The sequence below is a fragment of the Pseudochaenichthys georgianus genome, chromosome 15 (genome assembly GCF_902827115.2).
Source record: "Pseudochaenichthys georgianus chromosome 15, fPseGeo1.2, whole genome shotgun sequence".
Lineage (NCBI taxonomy): Eukaryota > Metazoa > Chordata > Actinopteri > Perciformes > Channichthyidae > Pseudochaenichthys > Pseudochaenichthys georgianus.
This window is the reverse complement of record NC_047517.1, coordinates 20851403-20868270: the sequence shown is the minus strand read 5'-3', so window position 1 is coordinate 20868270 and position 16868 is coordinate 20851403. Positions and strand designations below refer to the sequence as shown.

The window sequence follows — 16868 nt, the reverse complement described above, 5'->3', positions numbered from 1 at the left end:
CAACTGGACCCAAAGTCTTTATATCCTCACTTGCTGTTCATTGCTTTCCAGCTGCGCTGAACCCAGGCCAGATGATTTCAGAGAGGCTGTCTCAACTCAGTCTGTATCTCACTCTAATGCCACATTCTGGAGCACACAGGAAAGTCCAGCTCTGTATTTGCTGTCTGGCCAGTAAGAAGAGAGGGTTTTGCTCTCTGGGGTCAGGGAAAGAGGAAACGAAGGGATTAAATAGAAGAAGAAAAAGTGTGGTTAGCTTTTCAAATGCCAAATGGACAAAAACGATACGATACAGTAAAAGGGTCTAGTGGGACACCAGCTGCACATTTTGCCTGCCTGCAAAGAGCAAAGATGAGATACATGCTGATTATGAAGACAAGAGGAGCGCTAAACTAGAAAGCCAGATTCACTCATTGTTCATCTTCCCAGTTGGGCTGATCGAACATGTGAACTTTAAGAGAAAACTGCTTGTGTCAGCATTCACAGTCAACACATGAAGTGCAGATGAGGTCTAAAGTATTTGATTGAACTAAACTTCTTGTTAGGGAAATAATTGTCCTAGACTCCTAGATATGACGTGCATGACCAACCCTGACGTCTGTTATCTCCTTTAAGGAGATAGGCTGCTTCAGCCATAATGTTGTTGTTCCCATTCTATGACCGGGCAACCCTAGGTCACAGATGGTTTATTGTTGTGGCTACACTGGGACACTTCCTTCTCTGTGTTTGTGGACTCCAAGGTGTGAAATCTTCGAGGCCATAAGTGTCAGACGCAAGTAACTCAGTGTTCCCAACTGTTCAGGCTATCTTCTCAAATATGTTGATTACTCTCTGCGAAACCAGTTAAATGGGCTAACGAAAGAGAGGCGCTCCAGAATTGACGTGGCAACTCTCCCGTGCATTCAGACCGTGGCTGCTGTGACTTGTTTTGTGAATCCTCCAGCCGAAGCTCCTAAATAAACCATCAGTGTTTGACATCAAAGCTCCTGCTCTTCCCGTGTCTCCTTCATGAGTCAGTGACTCCCACTGCATTGCTACACAGAAGTTTCCCTCACACTTTTCACTTAATAAAAATACTGAAACAAAAACCATTATTAAACAGGTCTTATTTCATTCTGATCCCTACGTTGAAATAAAAAATACTAAAAAGAACACACATGTTTGCATTTATGTCCAGATATGTCAGGGTGAAGCAGTGTTGCTGGGACAGAAAGGTTCACTGAGTTGCTCAAGGATATTTTCAAAGAAAAAAACACATTTAAACAACAGGAAACCTCAGTCACCATAAACTGATTGCTTTTGTTCCACCACAAACACAAATGTTCCATGTCAGATTACTAACACTTCAGTTTGTTTGGTATTCTTTTTTACTCTCTTGTGATCTGAGAATACTTTGAGGCAGAATGACCCATCAACCATCAACTTCTGTATAAACTAAAGCTCAAATAAAAATATTTTCTGTTTTTAAAGTTGATATTTTGGTCATTTCAACCAGCATACAGTAAACGGACAATACGGGATGAAGATGATGGCATACAGCAACGATTTGACAGTTTGCTGATTCAGCTAACATTGGAACTCAAGTATGTTTAAACATCAAGCACACCTGGTTTAGGATTACTCAAAGCAAACTCCTTTTTTAATTTGATGGATCTGGCTTGTAAATGTCTCTTACTGCACCACCATGTCCACATCTAGCGAGTCCCCCACAGCTCAAAGTTACAACGCTAACCGATTTTCCAATTCATAAAGTATGAGTCACATCTAATAAAGGCTCGCACAACATACGGACAGTTTAACAACAATGTAAGGATTTCTCTCTCTTTTCTCTTGAATGCAGTGTAACTTTACAAAAAATACTTGTATTTCTCCTCCTTTGTCGCTTTTCATTGATGTTTACTGACATTTCAAATTGTAGAAAATCATTCCTTATGTCTCTTAGTATCATACCCTTCATTTCTGAAGAACCAATCTCAGTGCTCAGTGAGATTCAATATCCAAACCACACACAAGCATCATCTCCATCACAACAGAGGTAGCATAAATAAGTCCATTTAAATCAAGAAAAAAAAACCTATGTCAGAAATTGCTCATTGTAATAATTGAATATAAAAAGTCACCAATGAAAACTCAAACGTGTCAGGAAGAAGAAACATATTACCTTAGAAATGGATTGAGCAATAGACAAGGAGTTCAACAACTTTGTTTTAACATTTCTTAAAAGGTTATCTCAGTATTTTAAGCAGTCCAATAAAAGGACACCTGCTTTATTAATAAACTGACCTTTGGTAAATACTACAAAGACGTTTCCACTGCTAATGTGGAACAATGCAATTGGAGCTATCGACAGCTGGAGTGAGACTGTACAGAAATCTGAATAACCCAAATAGAGCAAAACCCCATAAAGTATATTTCTCCAGTCTGACCTAGTTATCTTTTTCAAGCTATTTCCTTTTACTTATGAATCTTGAAGTTTCTTAATTTGGAGGAGAAAGCTTCAGATAGAGTATCACTCATGCCTTCATCCCAAATTGAACACTTAGCCTCCAACAAATCAAATAAAAATGGAGAATATCCTTGTTGAATCAGCAGTTACGAAATTACTCATGTGAAGTGTGAAAGTACTCTCAAGTAGAATTTGCACGTCTACTTTTATGGTAGCACATGTAGGTCCTACACAGGAGAGCTTGCAAAACTTGAGGTATGCCATGTGAAAACCCGCAAGATTTTACAAGACAACAAAGTGAACGAAACAGTAAAAGTTGGGATCTTTCATTACTGACTAAAGTACAGGAATAAACCTGAGGGAATGAACCCCGGAGGTAGATCTGCCTGCTTGATGGTCTTTTAAGTATTAGTGTGGAAAACATGAGTGAAAAATGAGTGGAAAATACGCATTGCATTATCTGTCTGTGTTTTGCATCGGAGGGTTCTCTCAGCAGTAAATATGGAGCACATCTGGCCCTCAAATGTGGCTCGAAAGCAAGGTGAGCACAGGTTGGGGACACTTTTTCAGAAAGCCCAGGCTAAGGAAATACAGCAATGTTACCATGATGATATCACATGGCCTTGGTGTAAGTTAACTTTAAGACTAAGCAGACATTTTCCCAGGACTTCCTGATCTTTTAATATTTTTTTATTCACAGGTCTCTTATTTGGAAACAAGCAGAAGAAAAATAAAAACAGATATGAATGCGTCCATTCCAGGCAGACATTAGATCAACCGGATCAAGTTTAACCAGAAGCAGCCTCACAAAGCAGAGCCAGACACTCAGTATATCAGATCTGTACCATCTTTAGCAGCAACATTCATCTGCAGCAATGTACAGAGCATCACAATTACATTTCACAAGTTATTTTCTGTTTTATTCCCATTCTTCTAAGACAGAAAAAGCTAATTGCAAATCCAATTGTGTCATTGATAAATTGAATCAATGACACAATTGATTCAACATATTTTTGTAAAAGTGACTGTGAAATTGTATCAGAATAATATCTGCATTATTCAAAGTGAAACACAACGTTTTTTTCACAACTTCGGTATAGATATAATGAGTCAGAAGAAGATATTTCCATCAAAGTATGGATTGTGTCAACCAAACAACCCACCTGCATGACAAGGGAGAGAACTTACAAAAAGAGACATTCAGGATATTGTAGTAAGTGGATCTTGAATAGGGATTGTTTTGCTAAATTACTTTTTCCAATAAAAAGAGAAATCTAAAAAATGAAGGAGTGGACTTCCACACTTAACTTGAAGCTAACACACATTCCTAATAGTAATATGGATGGAATGATAACATTAACAAAGCTCGAGGTTCAACAAATCCATATCCATTACAACTGAGCAATCTCTGTCTAATAATGCAGACTGTGTGATACGGTTGAGAGCTAGTAAAACCTGAGGCAGGGATTATTTTTCCTCCACCCACCCTGAAATGATCTGAGAGCGTTCCATGACAGGATGTGAATTTCAATTTAATACAGTATTATCTATGTTTGCTTAGAATTTCTGAGGTCTACCTCCCTCTCAAAGGTCCTGAGAAAGAATAAATAGGCCAAAGTGAATGATGATTTCAGACACGGATGAAGAACAGCCCCTTCCCTTCTGGTGCACAGACAGAAAGTTAGCTGTCCAGCAATGGATACACATGACTTTGCAGCTGTGTGCTAATTGCATTCAGAAAATTGCTTGACTGGAGGAGACAGTTAATTCAATAAACTACAGTTTTAGTGGTTATTGGTTAGTATGAGAAGGCACATTTATTTTATGAGCACCTATTTCTGTGCTTAAAGCTCAAATCTGAAGGCAATTACAAAACCAAAGAAAACATAATGCCTGAATAAATATTAGTCTTTTAAAAGCATGAAGTTTGAAAGCATGAGAACAAAAGACCCAGATATTCTGCCTAACTAAGTTTTCCATGATTCAAAAAAGCCATGACACTCTGGAAAACCTTAACTACACTGAACAAAAATATAAACGCAACACTTTTGTTTTTGCTCCCATTTTTCATTGGCTAAACTGAAAGATCTAAAACATTTTTTATATACACAAAATAACCATTTCTCACAAATATTGTTCACAAATCTGAAAAAATCTGTGATAGTGAGCACTTCTCCTTTGCAGAGATAATCCATCCCACCTCACAAGTGTGTCATATCAAGATGCTAATTAGACAGCATGATTATTGCACAGGTGTGCCTTAGAATGGCCACAATAAAAGGCCACTCTGAAACGTGCATTTTTGCTTTATTGGGGGGGTCTGGGGGGGTCCGAAAACCAGGCAGTATCTGGTGTGAGGGGTAGGGGTAGGGTTAGGGGTAGGGTTAGGGTTAGGGTAATGTTGTGAATCGAGTGGCCCATGGTGGTGGTGGGGTTATGGTATGGGCAGGCGTATGTAATGGACGACGAACACAGGCCACTCGATTCACAACATTACCCTAACCCTAACCCTACCCCTAACCCTACCCCTACCACCAGATACTGACTGGTTTTCGGTCCTCCCCAGACCCCCCCAATAAAGCAAAAATGCACGTTTCAGAGTGGCCTTTTATTGTGGCCATTCTAAGGCACACCTGTGCAATAATCATGCTGTCTAATCAGCATCTTGATATGCCACACCTGTGAGGTGGGATGGATTATCTCGGCAAAGGAGAAGTGCTCACTATCACAGATTTTTTCAGATTTGTGAACAATATTTGAGAGAAATGGTTATTTTGTGTATATAGAAAATGTTTTAGATCTTTGAGTTCATCTCCTAAAAAATGGGAGCAAAAACAAAAGTGTTGCGTTTATATTTTTGTTCAGTGTATTTTATGCAGTTTTGGATTTTACGAATTCAATCTGTCAAATCTTAAATAACATGGCTACTGAGAAATCTGAGAAGAAAAAAAAAATGGTGGACAATACGTGATGACCTTATGAGTGATACAACATGACAGGACCCTACAAGGGAAATATATTAAAATGAAGAAAAGTGGTTTTGAGTAGTTGCACAAATTGGAACATGTAAAGCAATATCCTAATGTCCTAACACCTGTGGCGGACAATACAATAAAGGTAAGTCCATAGTGCCAAACTTTGTGAATATGTAGTTTAGTATGTGGCCGTGGATCAAAATGTCCACTTTCAAACTGGAGAATCTGAATGTATCACTGTTCTGAGAAGTTTAACTGAATTACACAGAAGGACATAACAGATTTATAACCTCAAGTCCAAAAGAGAGGCAACAAGAAGTCTCATAAGAAGTCCAGCAGAGGTTGTGATGTTATATTTTGAAAAGCTTATTTTGCAAAACAACTGGCCTGTAACTTTTCCAAAGGAAAATCATTAGGGGACACTAAAACATAAAGAGAATGTAGCCCTCTAGGAAAGTCTCTGGAGATTTGAAAAGGATGGCGTTTTCAAGTAAAGCTATAAAGTTAAACTCTTATTCTCCTGTAATGGCAATTCAAGATAGACAAATGCTTTGTCCTGTATTACACTTTACTTTTATGTTTTCTATGGAGAGACTCTACAGTCCCTGCATTTCTATTAGTTCGGTAGTAGGTCAAGCAAAGAAACAGATTTAAATTCATTCTGGGGATAAACTGAAATAAAGAGATCAAATACTGAAGCATTCAAAGCATTTCTACATTTGGCGCACACAGTGCCATCAATTTGGAATTTAGTCTGGCATGACATTAAACTACAATGGATCCAGTTTGAAATTGTATAAACAGTCACCAAAGTTGGAAAGCAGCTCCTGAACTGAACAAGCAAAACCCTGTATACTGTTCATCTTTTGTTAACTGTGGAACTGTGCAGCCAATCACAGGCTGGAATAACCCTGCAGGCAGCCAATCATGGACGTGGATCAGCACAGTGCATAAAGCCAGTCATAGATGTCACATGGCACAATAGAGCAGTAGTCATTATCTGATTAGACTATGAACTTGCCATAGAGCGATTTGGGGAAACTCATTTTAAATGGAAATGGTTTTGTTCCAGGAGGCTTACATTAAGAAAAATATGGTGTTGTCTTTGAAGTTTTTTTTAGATGCAAGCAGCATTTTTAGTTTCTGTTTATACACATTGAAGTGTTATGTTAACCATTTCAGTATAATACGCAGTACTTTTAGAGACAAGGGTATGTTTGCACCTACACAATGAACATACACACAAATACATTTAAAAGCACCTATTCGACACATGTTAAAAGCTTCCTATTATTTCTATTGTCATTGCTATATAGATTTCCTGGCTACTAGTAGAAGGTCTGTGAGGTCACTTTCATAAAGTCGACTGACCCTGAACTTTAGGATGGTCTGAAAAAGTCCTGCTATGTGACCTCAGCCTGAGGATATATCTCCTTCATTATAAAAGTAGAGATACTGCAGACCTATGTAACAGTCTGACATCATGACATATGAGTGAAAGACTTATAAATGACATTCAAACCATGTTAACCAAATCATGTTATTATGACTGAAAAACAACATTCAGTAATTAATGTTAGGATCATCAGAAAGTTCTCTTCTTATTTGAACTGTATCCTGTACTTTTGGAATTTTTTGTCAAATACTCATTTGCAAATTAACAAAGTGACATTTACGAACAATTTACATTAACCCCCTGCCCCCCCACAAAAGACTGAAGCAGTGATGCTTTTACTTGGAATGAAGACATGACCTCTGACTGACACTGTTTTTCACCTTGACCTCTTACCTGCTTTTAAAGATGTTTCTTTCATAACAGTTTGAGATAAAGATTACACTGATTGGAAGACATTATCATAGATGAGAGGAGGGTAAAACGTATTAACACTGTTCTCTATCAACTTCACTGTATCTGATGTCAGTAAAGAGGTCAAAGTAAGGTATTTAATGAAACCGTACAAACCATTTACTCAAGAGGAAATGACCGAATCAGAGACAAAAGGTAAGACTTACCTGTGGGGTGGCAGGGTTGAAAGCTACACTGAGCACCGTGTCAGAGTGTTTCTGAAGTTTGTGGAGGTAGCTGCTGCTGCGGATGTCATACACGTAGGCCTGAAATGAAAGAGATGGACTACATGAACAAAAGCAGGTTTGAACTTTAACACTGCGGTGATGTCCAGATGTAGTGTATGTGGTACAACTACATACAAAGTGACATGAACACATGTGGGTTTGCTTTCAGGATCATTTCAACTTTAAGGGGGGAAAAAAGTATCTGTCATACTGTCATGTTCAATTGTTCTTTGGGGTGAGTATTATTTCACCTTAATACCTAAGAACATACTTTCCTTAAAATAAGATCAAATTAATCAAAGTTTCCTTAATGATCATCAAAGGTTTGTGACTATGTTCAGAGATTGGCTAGACGGTGAGACTTGGCTATTGATAATTTAACACATAATATTATGCTATATTGTATAGATTGAATCATTTGTACTGCTGGACGAAACCCAAATGATTCTGGGGGAAAGGCAAAATGGGCTGGTTATCAAACTTCATAATTTTTAAGCAACAAACTAAATCTATGTAGCATTCATTTTGGATTCCACTTCTACATCCCTGTAGCAAGGAAAGTAGTTTATCAACAATTAGAAGTTGCCCTTAAAATGGAAAAGACACTTCCCAAATAAGTAGCCATTGAGACCCACTAATAATCCTAATAAACCTTTGCGGAAATATTACAGTTATTTTCGGCTTAGAGGTAGTTAAAGCCTCACTTATCATCTCTTTACTTGAAGGTGTTAAGTAGGTGTGAATTTAAAGACAAGGTCTTATGTGCACAATAAGACATTTGCAGAAGGCTGGTGTGGACGTCTCAGAATCAACACTTTATTTGAATCTTAGAATATATGTTTAATGTATTATCAGCTTGTTAGCACAGTTTTCTTTTGCTAAATACAATCAGTGAGTTTTCAGACCCATTTGTTTGATTCAGTGCCATGAGCACAGATAAAAACAGATGTGGGGATGTTTGTTACCAGACGACGACTCATCAGATTCCTGCAGCTGTTTTGTATTATGTTTGCTAAAAAAAACGCTCCAAGTGAGCTCTGTCAAACGGTCCATGGGTAGAGTGTCTCCTGTCAGAGGCATATGTGTGTGGTGCCTAACAGGGCATGAGATACATGGAAGAAAGAAATTCCTTCAGCAATGCTTGAATATCACATGGATCCCCAGATGTATCAGTTTATATTAACTGAAACTGAAGCGGAGGGCAACACTGAACGTATAACAGGTTAATATTGACCACACTGAAATCATATTCCACTTAGATTTTTTTTGGCCGTGTGTTTTTGGAAACTGTGTAATATGATCTAGGGAGTCTTTTTAAAGTATTCAGGGTCTTTTTTCCATGATTACTTTTTGATATATTAAGACAAGTACAAATGTGTCTGGCTTATGAAAGTCTCAGGACAGCAACAAATAAATATGCTGTAGCTCACTACCGTATACCAATTTCCAAGAAACCTTAAAAAAAAGTCCAATCTCGACAGAGATGCTCTCAAATGTCCTTGCTGTGCCGAGTCCCCATAATTAATAATTACCAACAGTGGGTATATATTATTCCACTTCTTTCAAAAAGCAAAAAAAAAAAGCAAAGAGAAATGGATAAGGAAAAGGGAGGCATGCTTCTGAAAACGTCTTGAAAGAAATAAGGCCCGGTCTGGAAAAGCAATTAAACAGTTCTGCTTCAACATGAATGTTGAAATTGACTTCTATGGAAAAAGGCTTGAGTCCAAATAAAATCTCCGAGTCAAGCACAAACAGACTTCACCATAAATGGAGGTGAAACTGAAACAGATATGCCGCTGTTTTCCTGCTGTCCTTGTGATTTACAAGGTTCCGTAAGATATGTACTGTACCATAAAAAGTATTTCTAAGGTGCTTGATTGTCACAAGTTTGATAGTCTATTCTTGACACAGTGTTGACACACAGTGTAGCAGAAAAATACTTCATTGTATCTGCCTTTTTGCGTTATGTTAATAGTACAACTTTTATTTTAGTGTATAGTATTTAAGTGCTTTATTTTGTGACTTCTTTAACAGTGGCCTAACCACTCTATAAACTATTAAAAAATTGAAGTAACAGTGACGCATGATCATGTCGGTGGTCAATGTTGTTGTTTTTTACACAGCTTTTAAAACAACTTTTTGCAATCCCCTTAATTACTTTATCACCCCATTCAAGTTTATAGAACATTTAAAAATGACTGACTAACATAGTTGTTCAAAGCCTCTATTGCCGAAGCCACGGCGGGGAGCTGTGGTCTCAAGGTCTTAGGTGCCTCAAGGGGCGATAACCCTCGAACCTCCTGGTGGACACCGGTGGTCAGGGAAGCCTTCCGACTGAAGAAAGAGGCCTTCAGGGATTTGTTATCCCGGGGGACTCCCGAGGCAGTTGCAAGGTACCGACAGGCCCGAAGGGCAGCAGCCTCAGCCGTGGCCGAGGCAAAGCAGCGGGTGTGGGAGAAGTTCGGAGAAGACATGGAAAAGGACTTTCGGGCGGCACCAAAGTTGTTCTGGAAAATTGTCCGACACCTCAGGAGGGGGAATCAGGGAACCATCCAAGCTGTGTACAGTAAGGATGGGACATTGTTGACCTCAACTGATGGAGTGTTAGGGCATTGGAAGGAACACTTTGAGGAACTCCTGAACCCGACAACTCCGCCCTCTATGTTAGAGGCAGAGCTGGAGTATGACGGGGGATCAACACCAATCTCTCGGGAGGAGGTCACTGAGGTCGTCAAACAACTCCACAGTGGCAAAGCCCCAGGGGTGGATGAGATCTGCCCAGAAATGCTGAAGGCTCTGGGTGTTGAGGGACTGTCATGGTTGACACGTCTCATCAACGGTGCGTGGAAGTCGGAAACAGTACCGAAGGAGTGGCAGACCGGGGTGGTGGTTCCCCTTTTCAAAAAGGGGGATCAGAGGGTGTGTGACAATTACAGAGGCATCACACTACTCAGCCTCCCCGGGAAAGTTTACTCCAAGGTACTCGAAAGGAGGGTCAGGCCGATTGGCGAACCTCAGATTGAGGAGGAACAATGCGGATTCCGTCCTGGTCGTGGAACGAGGGATCAGCTTTTTACTCTCGCAAGGATCCTGGAGGGGGCCTGGGAGTACGCTTATCCGGTCTACATGTGTTTTGTAGACTTGGAGAAGGCGTATGACCGAGTTCCCAGGGAGTTACTGTGGGAGGTGTTGCGGGAGTATGGAGTGAGGGGGTCTCTACTCAGGGCCATCCAATCTCTGTACTCCCAAAGCGAGAGCTGTGTCCGGGTCCTCGGCAGTAAGTCGGACCCATTTCCGGTGAGGGTTGGCCTCCGCCAGGGCTGCGCTTTGTCACCAATCCTGTTTGTAATATACATGGATAGGATTTCGAGGCGTAGTCGTGGGGGAGGGGGTCTGCAGTTTGGTGGACTAAGGATTGCACCACTGCTTTTTGCAGATGATGTGGTTCTAATGGCTTCATCGGTCTGCGACCTTCAGAACTCACTGGATCGGTTCGTAACCGAGTGTGAAGCGGCTGGGATGAGGATCAGCACCTCCAAATCTGAGGCCATGGTTCTCAGCAGGAAACCGATGGACTGTCCACTCCAAGTAGGGAATGAGTTCTTACCCCAAGTGAAGGAGTTCAAGTATCTCGGGGTCTTGTTCTCGAGTGAGAGAACAATGGAGCGTGAGATGGGCCGGAGAATCGGAGCAGCGGGAGCGGTACTGCAGTCGCTTTACCGCACCGTTGTGACGAAAAGAGAGCTGAGCCAGAAGGCAAAGCTCTCTGTCTACCGGGCCATTTTCGTTCCTACCCTCACCTATGGTCATGAAGGATAGGTCATGACCGAAAGAACGAGATCGCGGAAACAAGCGGCCGAGATGGGTTTTCTCCGTAGGGTGGCTGGTGTCTCCCTTAGGGATAAGGTGAGAAGTTCAGTCATCCGGGAGGGACTCAGAGTTGAACCGCTCCTCCTTCGCGTCGAAAGGAGCCAGTTGAGGTGGTTCGAGCACCTAGTAAGGATGCCACCTGGGTGCCTCCCTAGGGAGGTGCTCCAGGCATGTCCAGCTGGGAAGAGACCAAGGGGTAGACCTAGGACCAGGTGGAGGGATTATATCTCTTCGCTGGCCTGGGAGCGCCTTGGGATCCCCCAGTCAGAGCTGGTTGATGTGGCCAGGGAAAAGAAAGTTTGGGTCTCTCTGCTGGAACTGCTACCCCCGCGACCCGACAACAGATAAGCGGGAGAAGATGGATGGATAACATGGTCAATTGTCCAACTATGCTTAAAGAAAATCTGACAGACATATATGGAATATTCCAACTTACACAGTTATCCTCAGAGCCTGAGGCAATGAAGCGGCCGCATGGTGAGATGGCTGCAGAGCACGGATGGCAGCGATTGAGATGGTTCTCGTAACGCCGTACACATCTGAGATGGAGAGGAACACAGTGGAGAGATATTAATGAGACTAACAAACTCAAGAAAAGACTCAAGAAAGTCAAGAAAGATTGGAATATTGTAGGGGACATCTTTTACAAAAGAGTATTATAACAAAAGAAAAAATCCCATCTTTGATATAGGCATAAATACAATTTCACACATTTTATGATTTGTTGTGATGCTAGATGAAAATGCTTCTAGGGCAAACTGAACTCTGGCAGGAAAAACCAAGACAAGGCGGTTGAGAAAGCGCCATTCAGACCAAAGCAAATTAAATGGACATTTAAATATATTAACAATCATAAAACATAGGATTTTAAGAAAACATCACACTGACATGTAAAAAAAGGTCTTAAAAAACGATAAAACGAAAAAAGCAAAGGAAAGCAGATAAATAGTTACATAATAAATAAATACAAATAAGTTTATGTAGTATATGTAATTTATTGGAGAAACATCCGAAACAATAATATGTTATGCCCTGATTTAAGAGAGTTGACCGTTTCTGCCGACCTCAGGTATTCAGAAAACATGCTCCACAGTTGGGGAGCAGAATGCCACCCTGGAGATCTCACGCTTTACAGACTGAACCGAGGAGCAGGAGCTGAGCATGACTCAAGTAAAACACAGGAAAGTGAAGGTAGTATTTGACGAATGGTCCCCTTGTGCAAATTATACACTGTTTCTTTGGTTTGCATGTAATCAATGCCACGAACACCTATCTGAGTGAGGGTCTCTGAGTGGGCAGGCATGTTGGCAGGGCTTTGACAGGATATGGTGAGAGAATGTCTTTGACATTCATATGCTTATGCTATTAGGCTGGACTAAAGTAGGTCATATTCACTGGCGATCATAAAGACATAGGACATACCCAGTACAGTGAGAATGATACATAAAAGCATCCAATAAAGCAACGTTTATGAAGCTTATAATGTTGATTGTGTTTGTGATGTATAGACTGTAATTTTTTTACGGTGTTCATCTAATTTTGCTAGCATATAGTTACAGTCTGCTGTCTACGCTCTCTGCCAGTAAAATCCCTCAAAAGAGTAAGTCATAAAGTATTTCTGGCTGCAACTGAACACTTCATGGGACTGAGTTGGTTTAGTCAAAAACCTTGAGTGTCTTTACAATGCTGCACAAAGGGCAACTTAGTGAAAAGGAAAAAAAAAAAGAACATTGCAGGAAGGAATAACATGTAGCTGACTGTTGGGATGAGTAAAAAAAGCTAAGATTATACTAAAAACTAAAACTTTCTTTATTTTTCAAAAAGAATGTTCCAGGTTAGCTTCCATTTATGAATATGGTACAACACAGGGTCATATTATGTCCTGTGAAAGAGCTTCTTGTGAGAAACATAGTACACATCTCTAATAATTTCTATGCATAGAAAGATGGATGAGAAGTATGTGTTTCTAAATCCCCTTCAGTACATCTGGACATGCAGGTCTACAGTTCAGCTGACACAACCTGTCACTATCTCACTGATAAGAAGCAGTTTAACAAGTTAGAATAAACACTCATCTGCTTTTTCCTTAGTCAGAATGTGGATCTAATGTTAAGCCTTAAGGAGGTGCTCGGTAGAATCCCCCCCCACACACACAGATTCTGTGTTGTGTGAGTGATGGCTATCCGGCATTTTCCTGATGACTTACACAGGCTACACTGGAGGATCCTCCTGAGTGGGAGCCTTTACAGATTCAGAATCCAGGAAGGGATTCAGTGTCAGTCATCGAAGTAATCAACGAGCTAATCATAGCGCTGTATTTGCAGCCAATATATTTGGCCCAATTTAACTTCGTCAGACCAAATCAGGCAAAGGCTAGCTTTTAGTACTATAGTATTTACCATTTCATATAAATGCATTATTGATATTGCATTCAATTATCACAATATGGAAATGTCACCAGATTCATGGGGATACAAATCTGGACTAAAGAAATAACAGCTGTTAAATCTATCTTTAGGATGACTGTTCTTTATATACCTTAAGAGGACTTAACTGACTAAAACTTGCACAAAATACAGACTTGGTGATCATTTACATAAACATGTGTGTTGTGCATGGCAAAAAGGCTCACCAGCTTCCATTTTATTATGGGTACTCACAAATACAAAGCTGTGGCAGCACATCACTCTCACCCTCATCCACCTCCACTGGTTGCCGGTCAAGTCCCGCATATCATTCAAAATCCTCCTCCTTACCTACAAGTCGCTCCATGCCCATGCCCCCCAGTACCTATCGGACATCCTTCACCCACATGCCCCTCCCCGGAACCTGCGGTCTTCAGACTCTGGCCTGCTTACCACCCCCCGCACCAAACTGCGAACCTTCGGGGACAGAGCCTTCAGTGTGGCAGCCCCCACCCTCTGGAACGCTCTCCCTGCGGAGATCCGCAACATCCCCACGCTTGATGCCTTCAAAAGGGCCCTCAAGACCCATCTGTTCACTAAGGCCTTTGGCCCCTAATCTATTTGTTGTTTTGTCTGTCTGAGTGGTTGTCTGACTGCCTTTTGTTTTGTTATGTTTGTTTTGCCCTGTTCTTCCTTGTAAAGCGACCTTGGGTCTCATGAAAGGCACTATATAAATCCAAGCTATTATTATTATTATTATTATTTTGAATTTTAAATTGTTTTCTAACATTCAAGGGCATTTACTTCTAAAGGATTTCAAATGTGGCAAAAGTTACAATGGTTTGGGTTGGCAGAGCCATTTTGATGTTTCACCAAATAAACTGCTGTAAGTCAACACATTTCTTTGCTTCAGGGTACCACCAATACGCCCAACACACATGGATGTGTGAGGACCTGATCATCACTGTCTGCAGCTTTAAATAAAATCTGTTATATGATTGCAGGGGATTTGAAACTGTGCTAAATACTAAAGTGTAGACTCGTCAAGACATAAAGATTAGGAAATACAAGGGGTGAGTAAAGGCTTTAAAAAATAAACCCATATATATAAATACAAAAATTAATCCAGAGACTAACATTGCTTATTAAACTCTTTCTTTAAGTGTTAAAAATGTTTCTAACCATTACTGTCATTCAGTATTTGAAAGACACACAGGGGTATCATGCATGTGTGTGCTTCTGAATGAAAAGAAAGGAACAAGAAGGGCTGGGGATTCTCTTGTGAGAGTAAAACAAAAAATGAAGATTGAGTTTCAGTAGTGAAATGTACATTTCCCATTGTGGTTTATTCCTAGAAGTTCCTATAGTTTGATTGAAGAGGGGGAACAGTAATCCTCCTCTTGCTCCAACCTACAGTAACAATTTCTGCATTTCTGTGACCAATAAGAATATTACGCCATTAACTTTACGGGAAAATGGCCACACTGTATTTATGTTCAATGTAAAGAATAACAGCTTTAAGCCATAACACTCATTCCTCAGCAGTGTTTATGGACTAGAACGATAGTCATAAGATTACTGTTAATGTCGAATTGAAAACAAGTTTGTAAAACATACCAATTAATAAATTGGCAATGACTCTACAGATTGCAGGAATCGGAATGACGGTTTATTGCGTCAGTGTCGTGAGAAAATGTCTGGTCTCATTCATTTTCTAAAAAAAGTGTTATGTTACTCTCCGCTTGCCAGACACATTTCAATTCAATGTTGTCTAATTTAGACAGATGTAAAAGCACTCAATAAGTTACCTAATAGCCTAGGCCCTAAAGGCAAAATCAAATCAATTACCTTACCTTTAAGGATATCTAGCACTTCAGTTAGCTTTAGTTTGACATCCCTGAGTTAAGAGATATTCTTTTCTGAACATTCTTCAAACATATCTTTGTGATGCTGATGGTTGTTCAAAAACAACAGTCACATGAGCACCTTATGGCAGCTTTACACGTGCAAGTCAATATTTCCAAGAATTTTATATTGCCTTTTTATATCATTCAGAAAAAAAAAGAACATAAAACCAAGAACTGACCTAACTACTCCCATGAGCGGCAAACCTCACATAATTATATATTAATTTAGGTGAGCTGTACCACTGTTTGTGGTTAGCACTAGCTACGAAAACAGACACATAACAAATGTTATCAAAGAGGGAAATCAAATTAACAGGCCTGACAAATGCTACATGTTGTTTTCATACATACACATGTTTCAACTCAGAGGAACTGCATCTACTGAGGGATGCTTGATGACAGCTATAAGGAGCAGAAGTTGACCTGGAAACCATGCACACATATTTATCTGATAAAAAACAAGGTTTTGATTGAGTCCGGGATATAGAGTTAAACATGAAAGCAGACTCAGCCATGAATGAACGAACTACCTAAAAATGCCTTTCATCTGGGCCAAAAGGAACATTTTTAAATCCAAGAGAGCCTCCTTGAATTATCCGCCTTATATGGATCGGCTACTAAATGCCAGAAGAAAAATATTTTTAACTACGTACTTTGAAAATTGCAGATTCCATTATCAACTGAGGATTGTTTTCTGTGAGAACGTTTTATGGGGTTATTGGAATATAAGGTCATTTAGCACTTCTAGGAATATCAGAGGGAAAATATTTCTTCCCTAATGTGATGGAATATCTATTGCTCTTTGGTCATTTGGACCAAATGTTGGAGAGATTATGACAGTAAAGCCAGCACAAAACAAATGGGGTGATTACAGTTGCTCATCACAGTTAATGTATTAGGTTAAGCTTTCTGTCAGAAACAGAGAAAAATACAGTGAGGCTAAGCTCTTACAGAGGTTGCATTCAGGTGTTAAAAAGAACTGTCTGAAATAATGGCAAAACTCTATTACGTCAGGATGAGGCAATACTTTTAGAATCAATGCCAGTAGTTCTGTATTGCACTTTAAGCCAAGTGTCCTAAAAGGTAATGTGTAATGTCAACGCTTTCTTGTTTTGGTTAAGTTGCTATCCACTGTACTGTATACTGTAATGCCACTAATGTTGTGCTTATGGGTTTTTAACCTAAGCTTACAGAA

At 40.0% G+C, this 16868-nt stretch overlaps 1 protein-coding gene across 1 annotated transcript in view; it reads right to left on the bottom strand.

The window, feature by feature from the left end:
• Positions 1-16868, bottom strand: part of wdr27 (WD repeat domain 27) — a 57533-nt gene that overhangs the window by 13663 nt on the left and 27002 nt on the right. The window contains exons 22-23 of the mRNA XM_034100167.1: positions 11798-11900; positions 7432-7530 (exon numbers count right to left, since the gene is read on the bottom strand). Of these exons, the coding sequence (XP_033956058.1) occupies positions 7432-7530; positions 11798-11900 (202 nt within the window). The remainder of the gene's footprint in view (positions 1-7431; positions 7531-11797; positions 11901-16868) is intronic.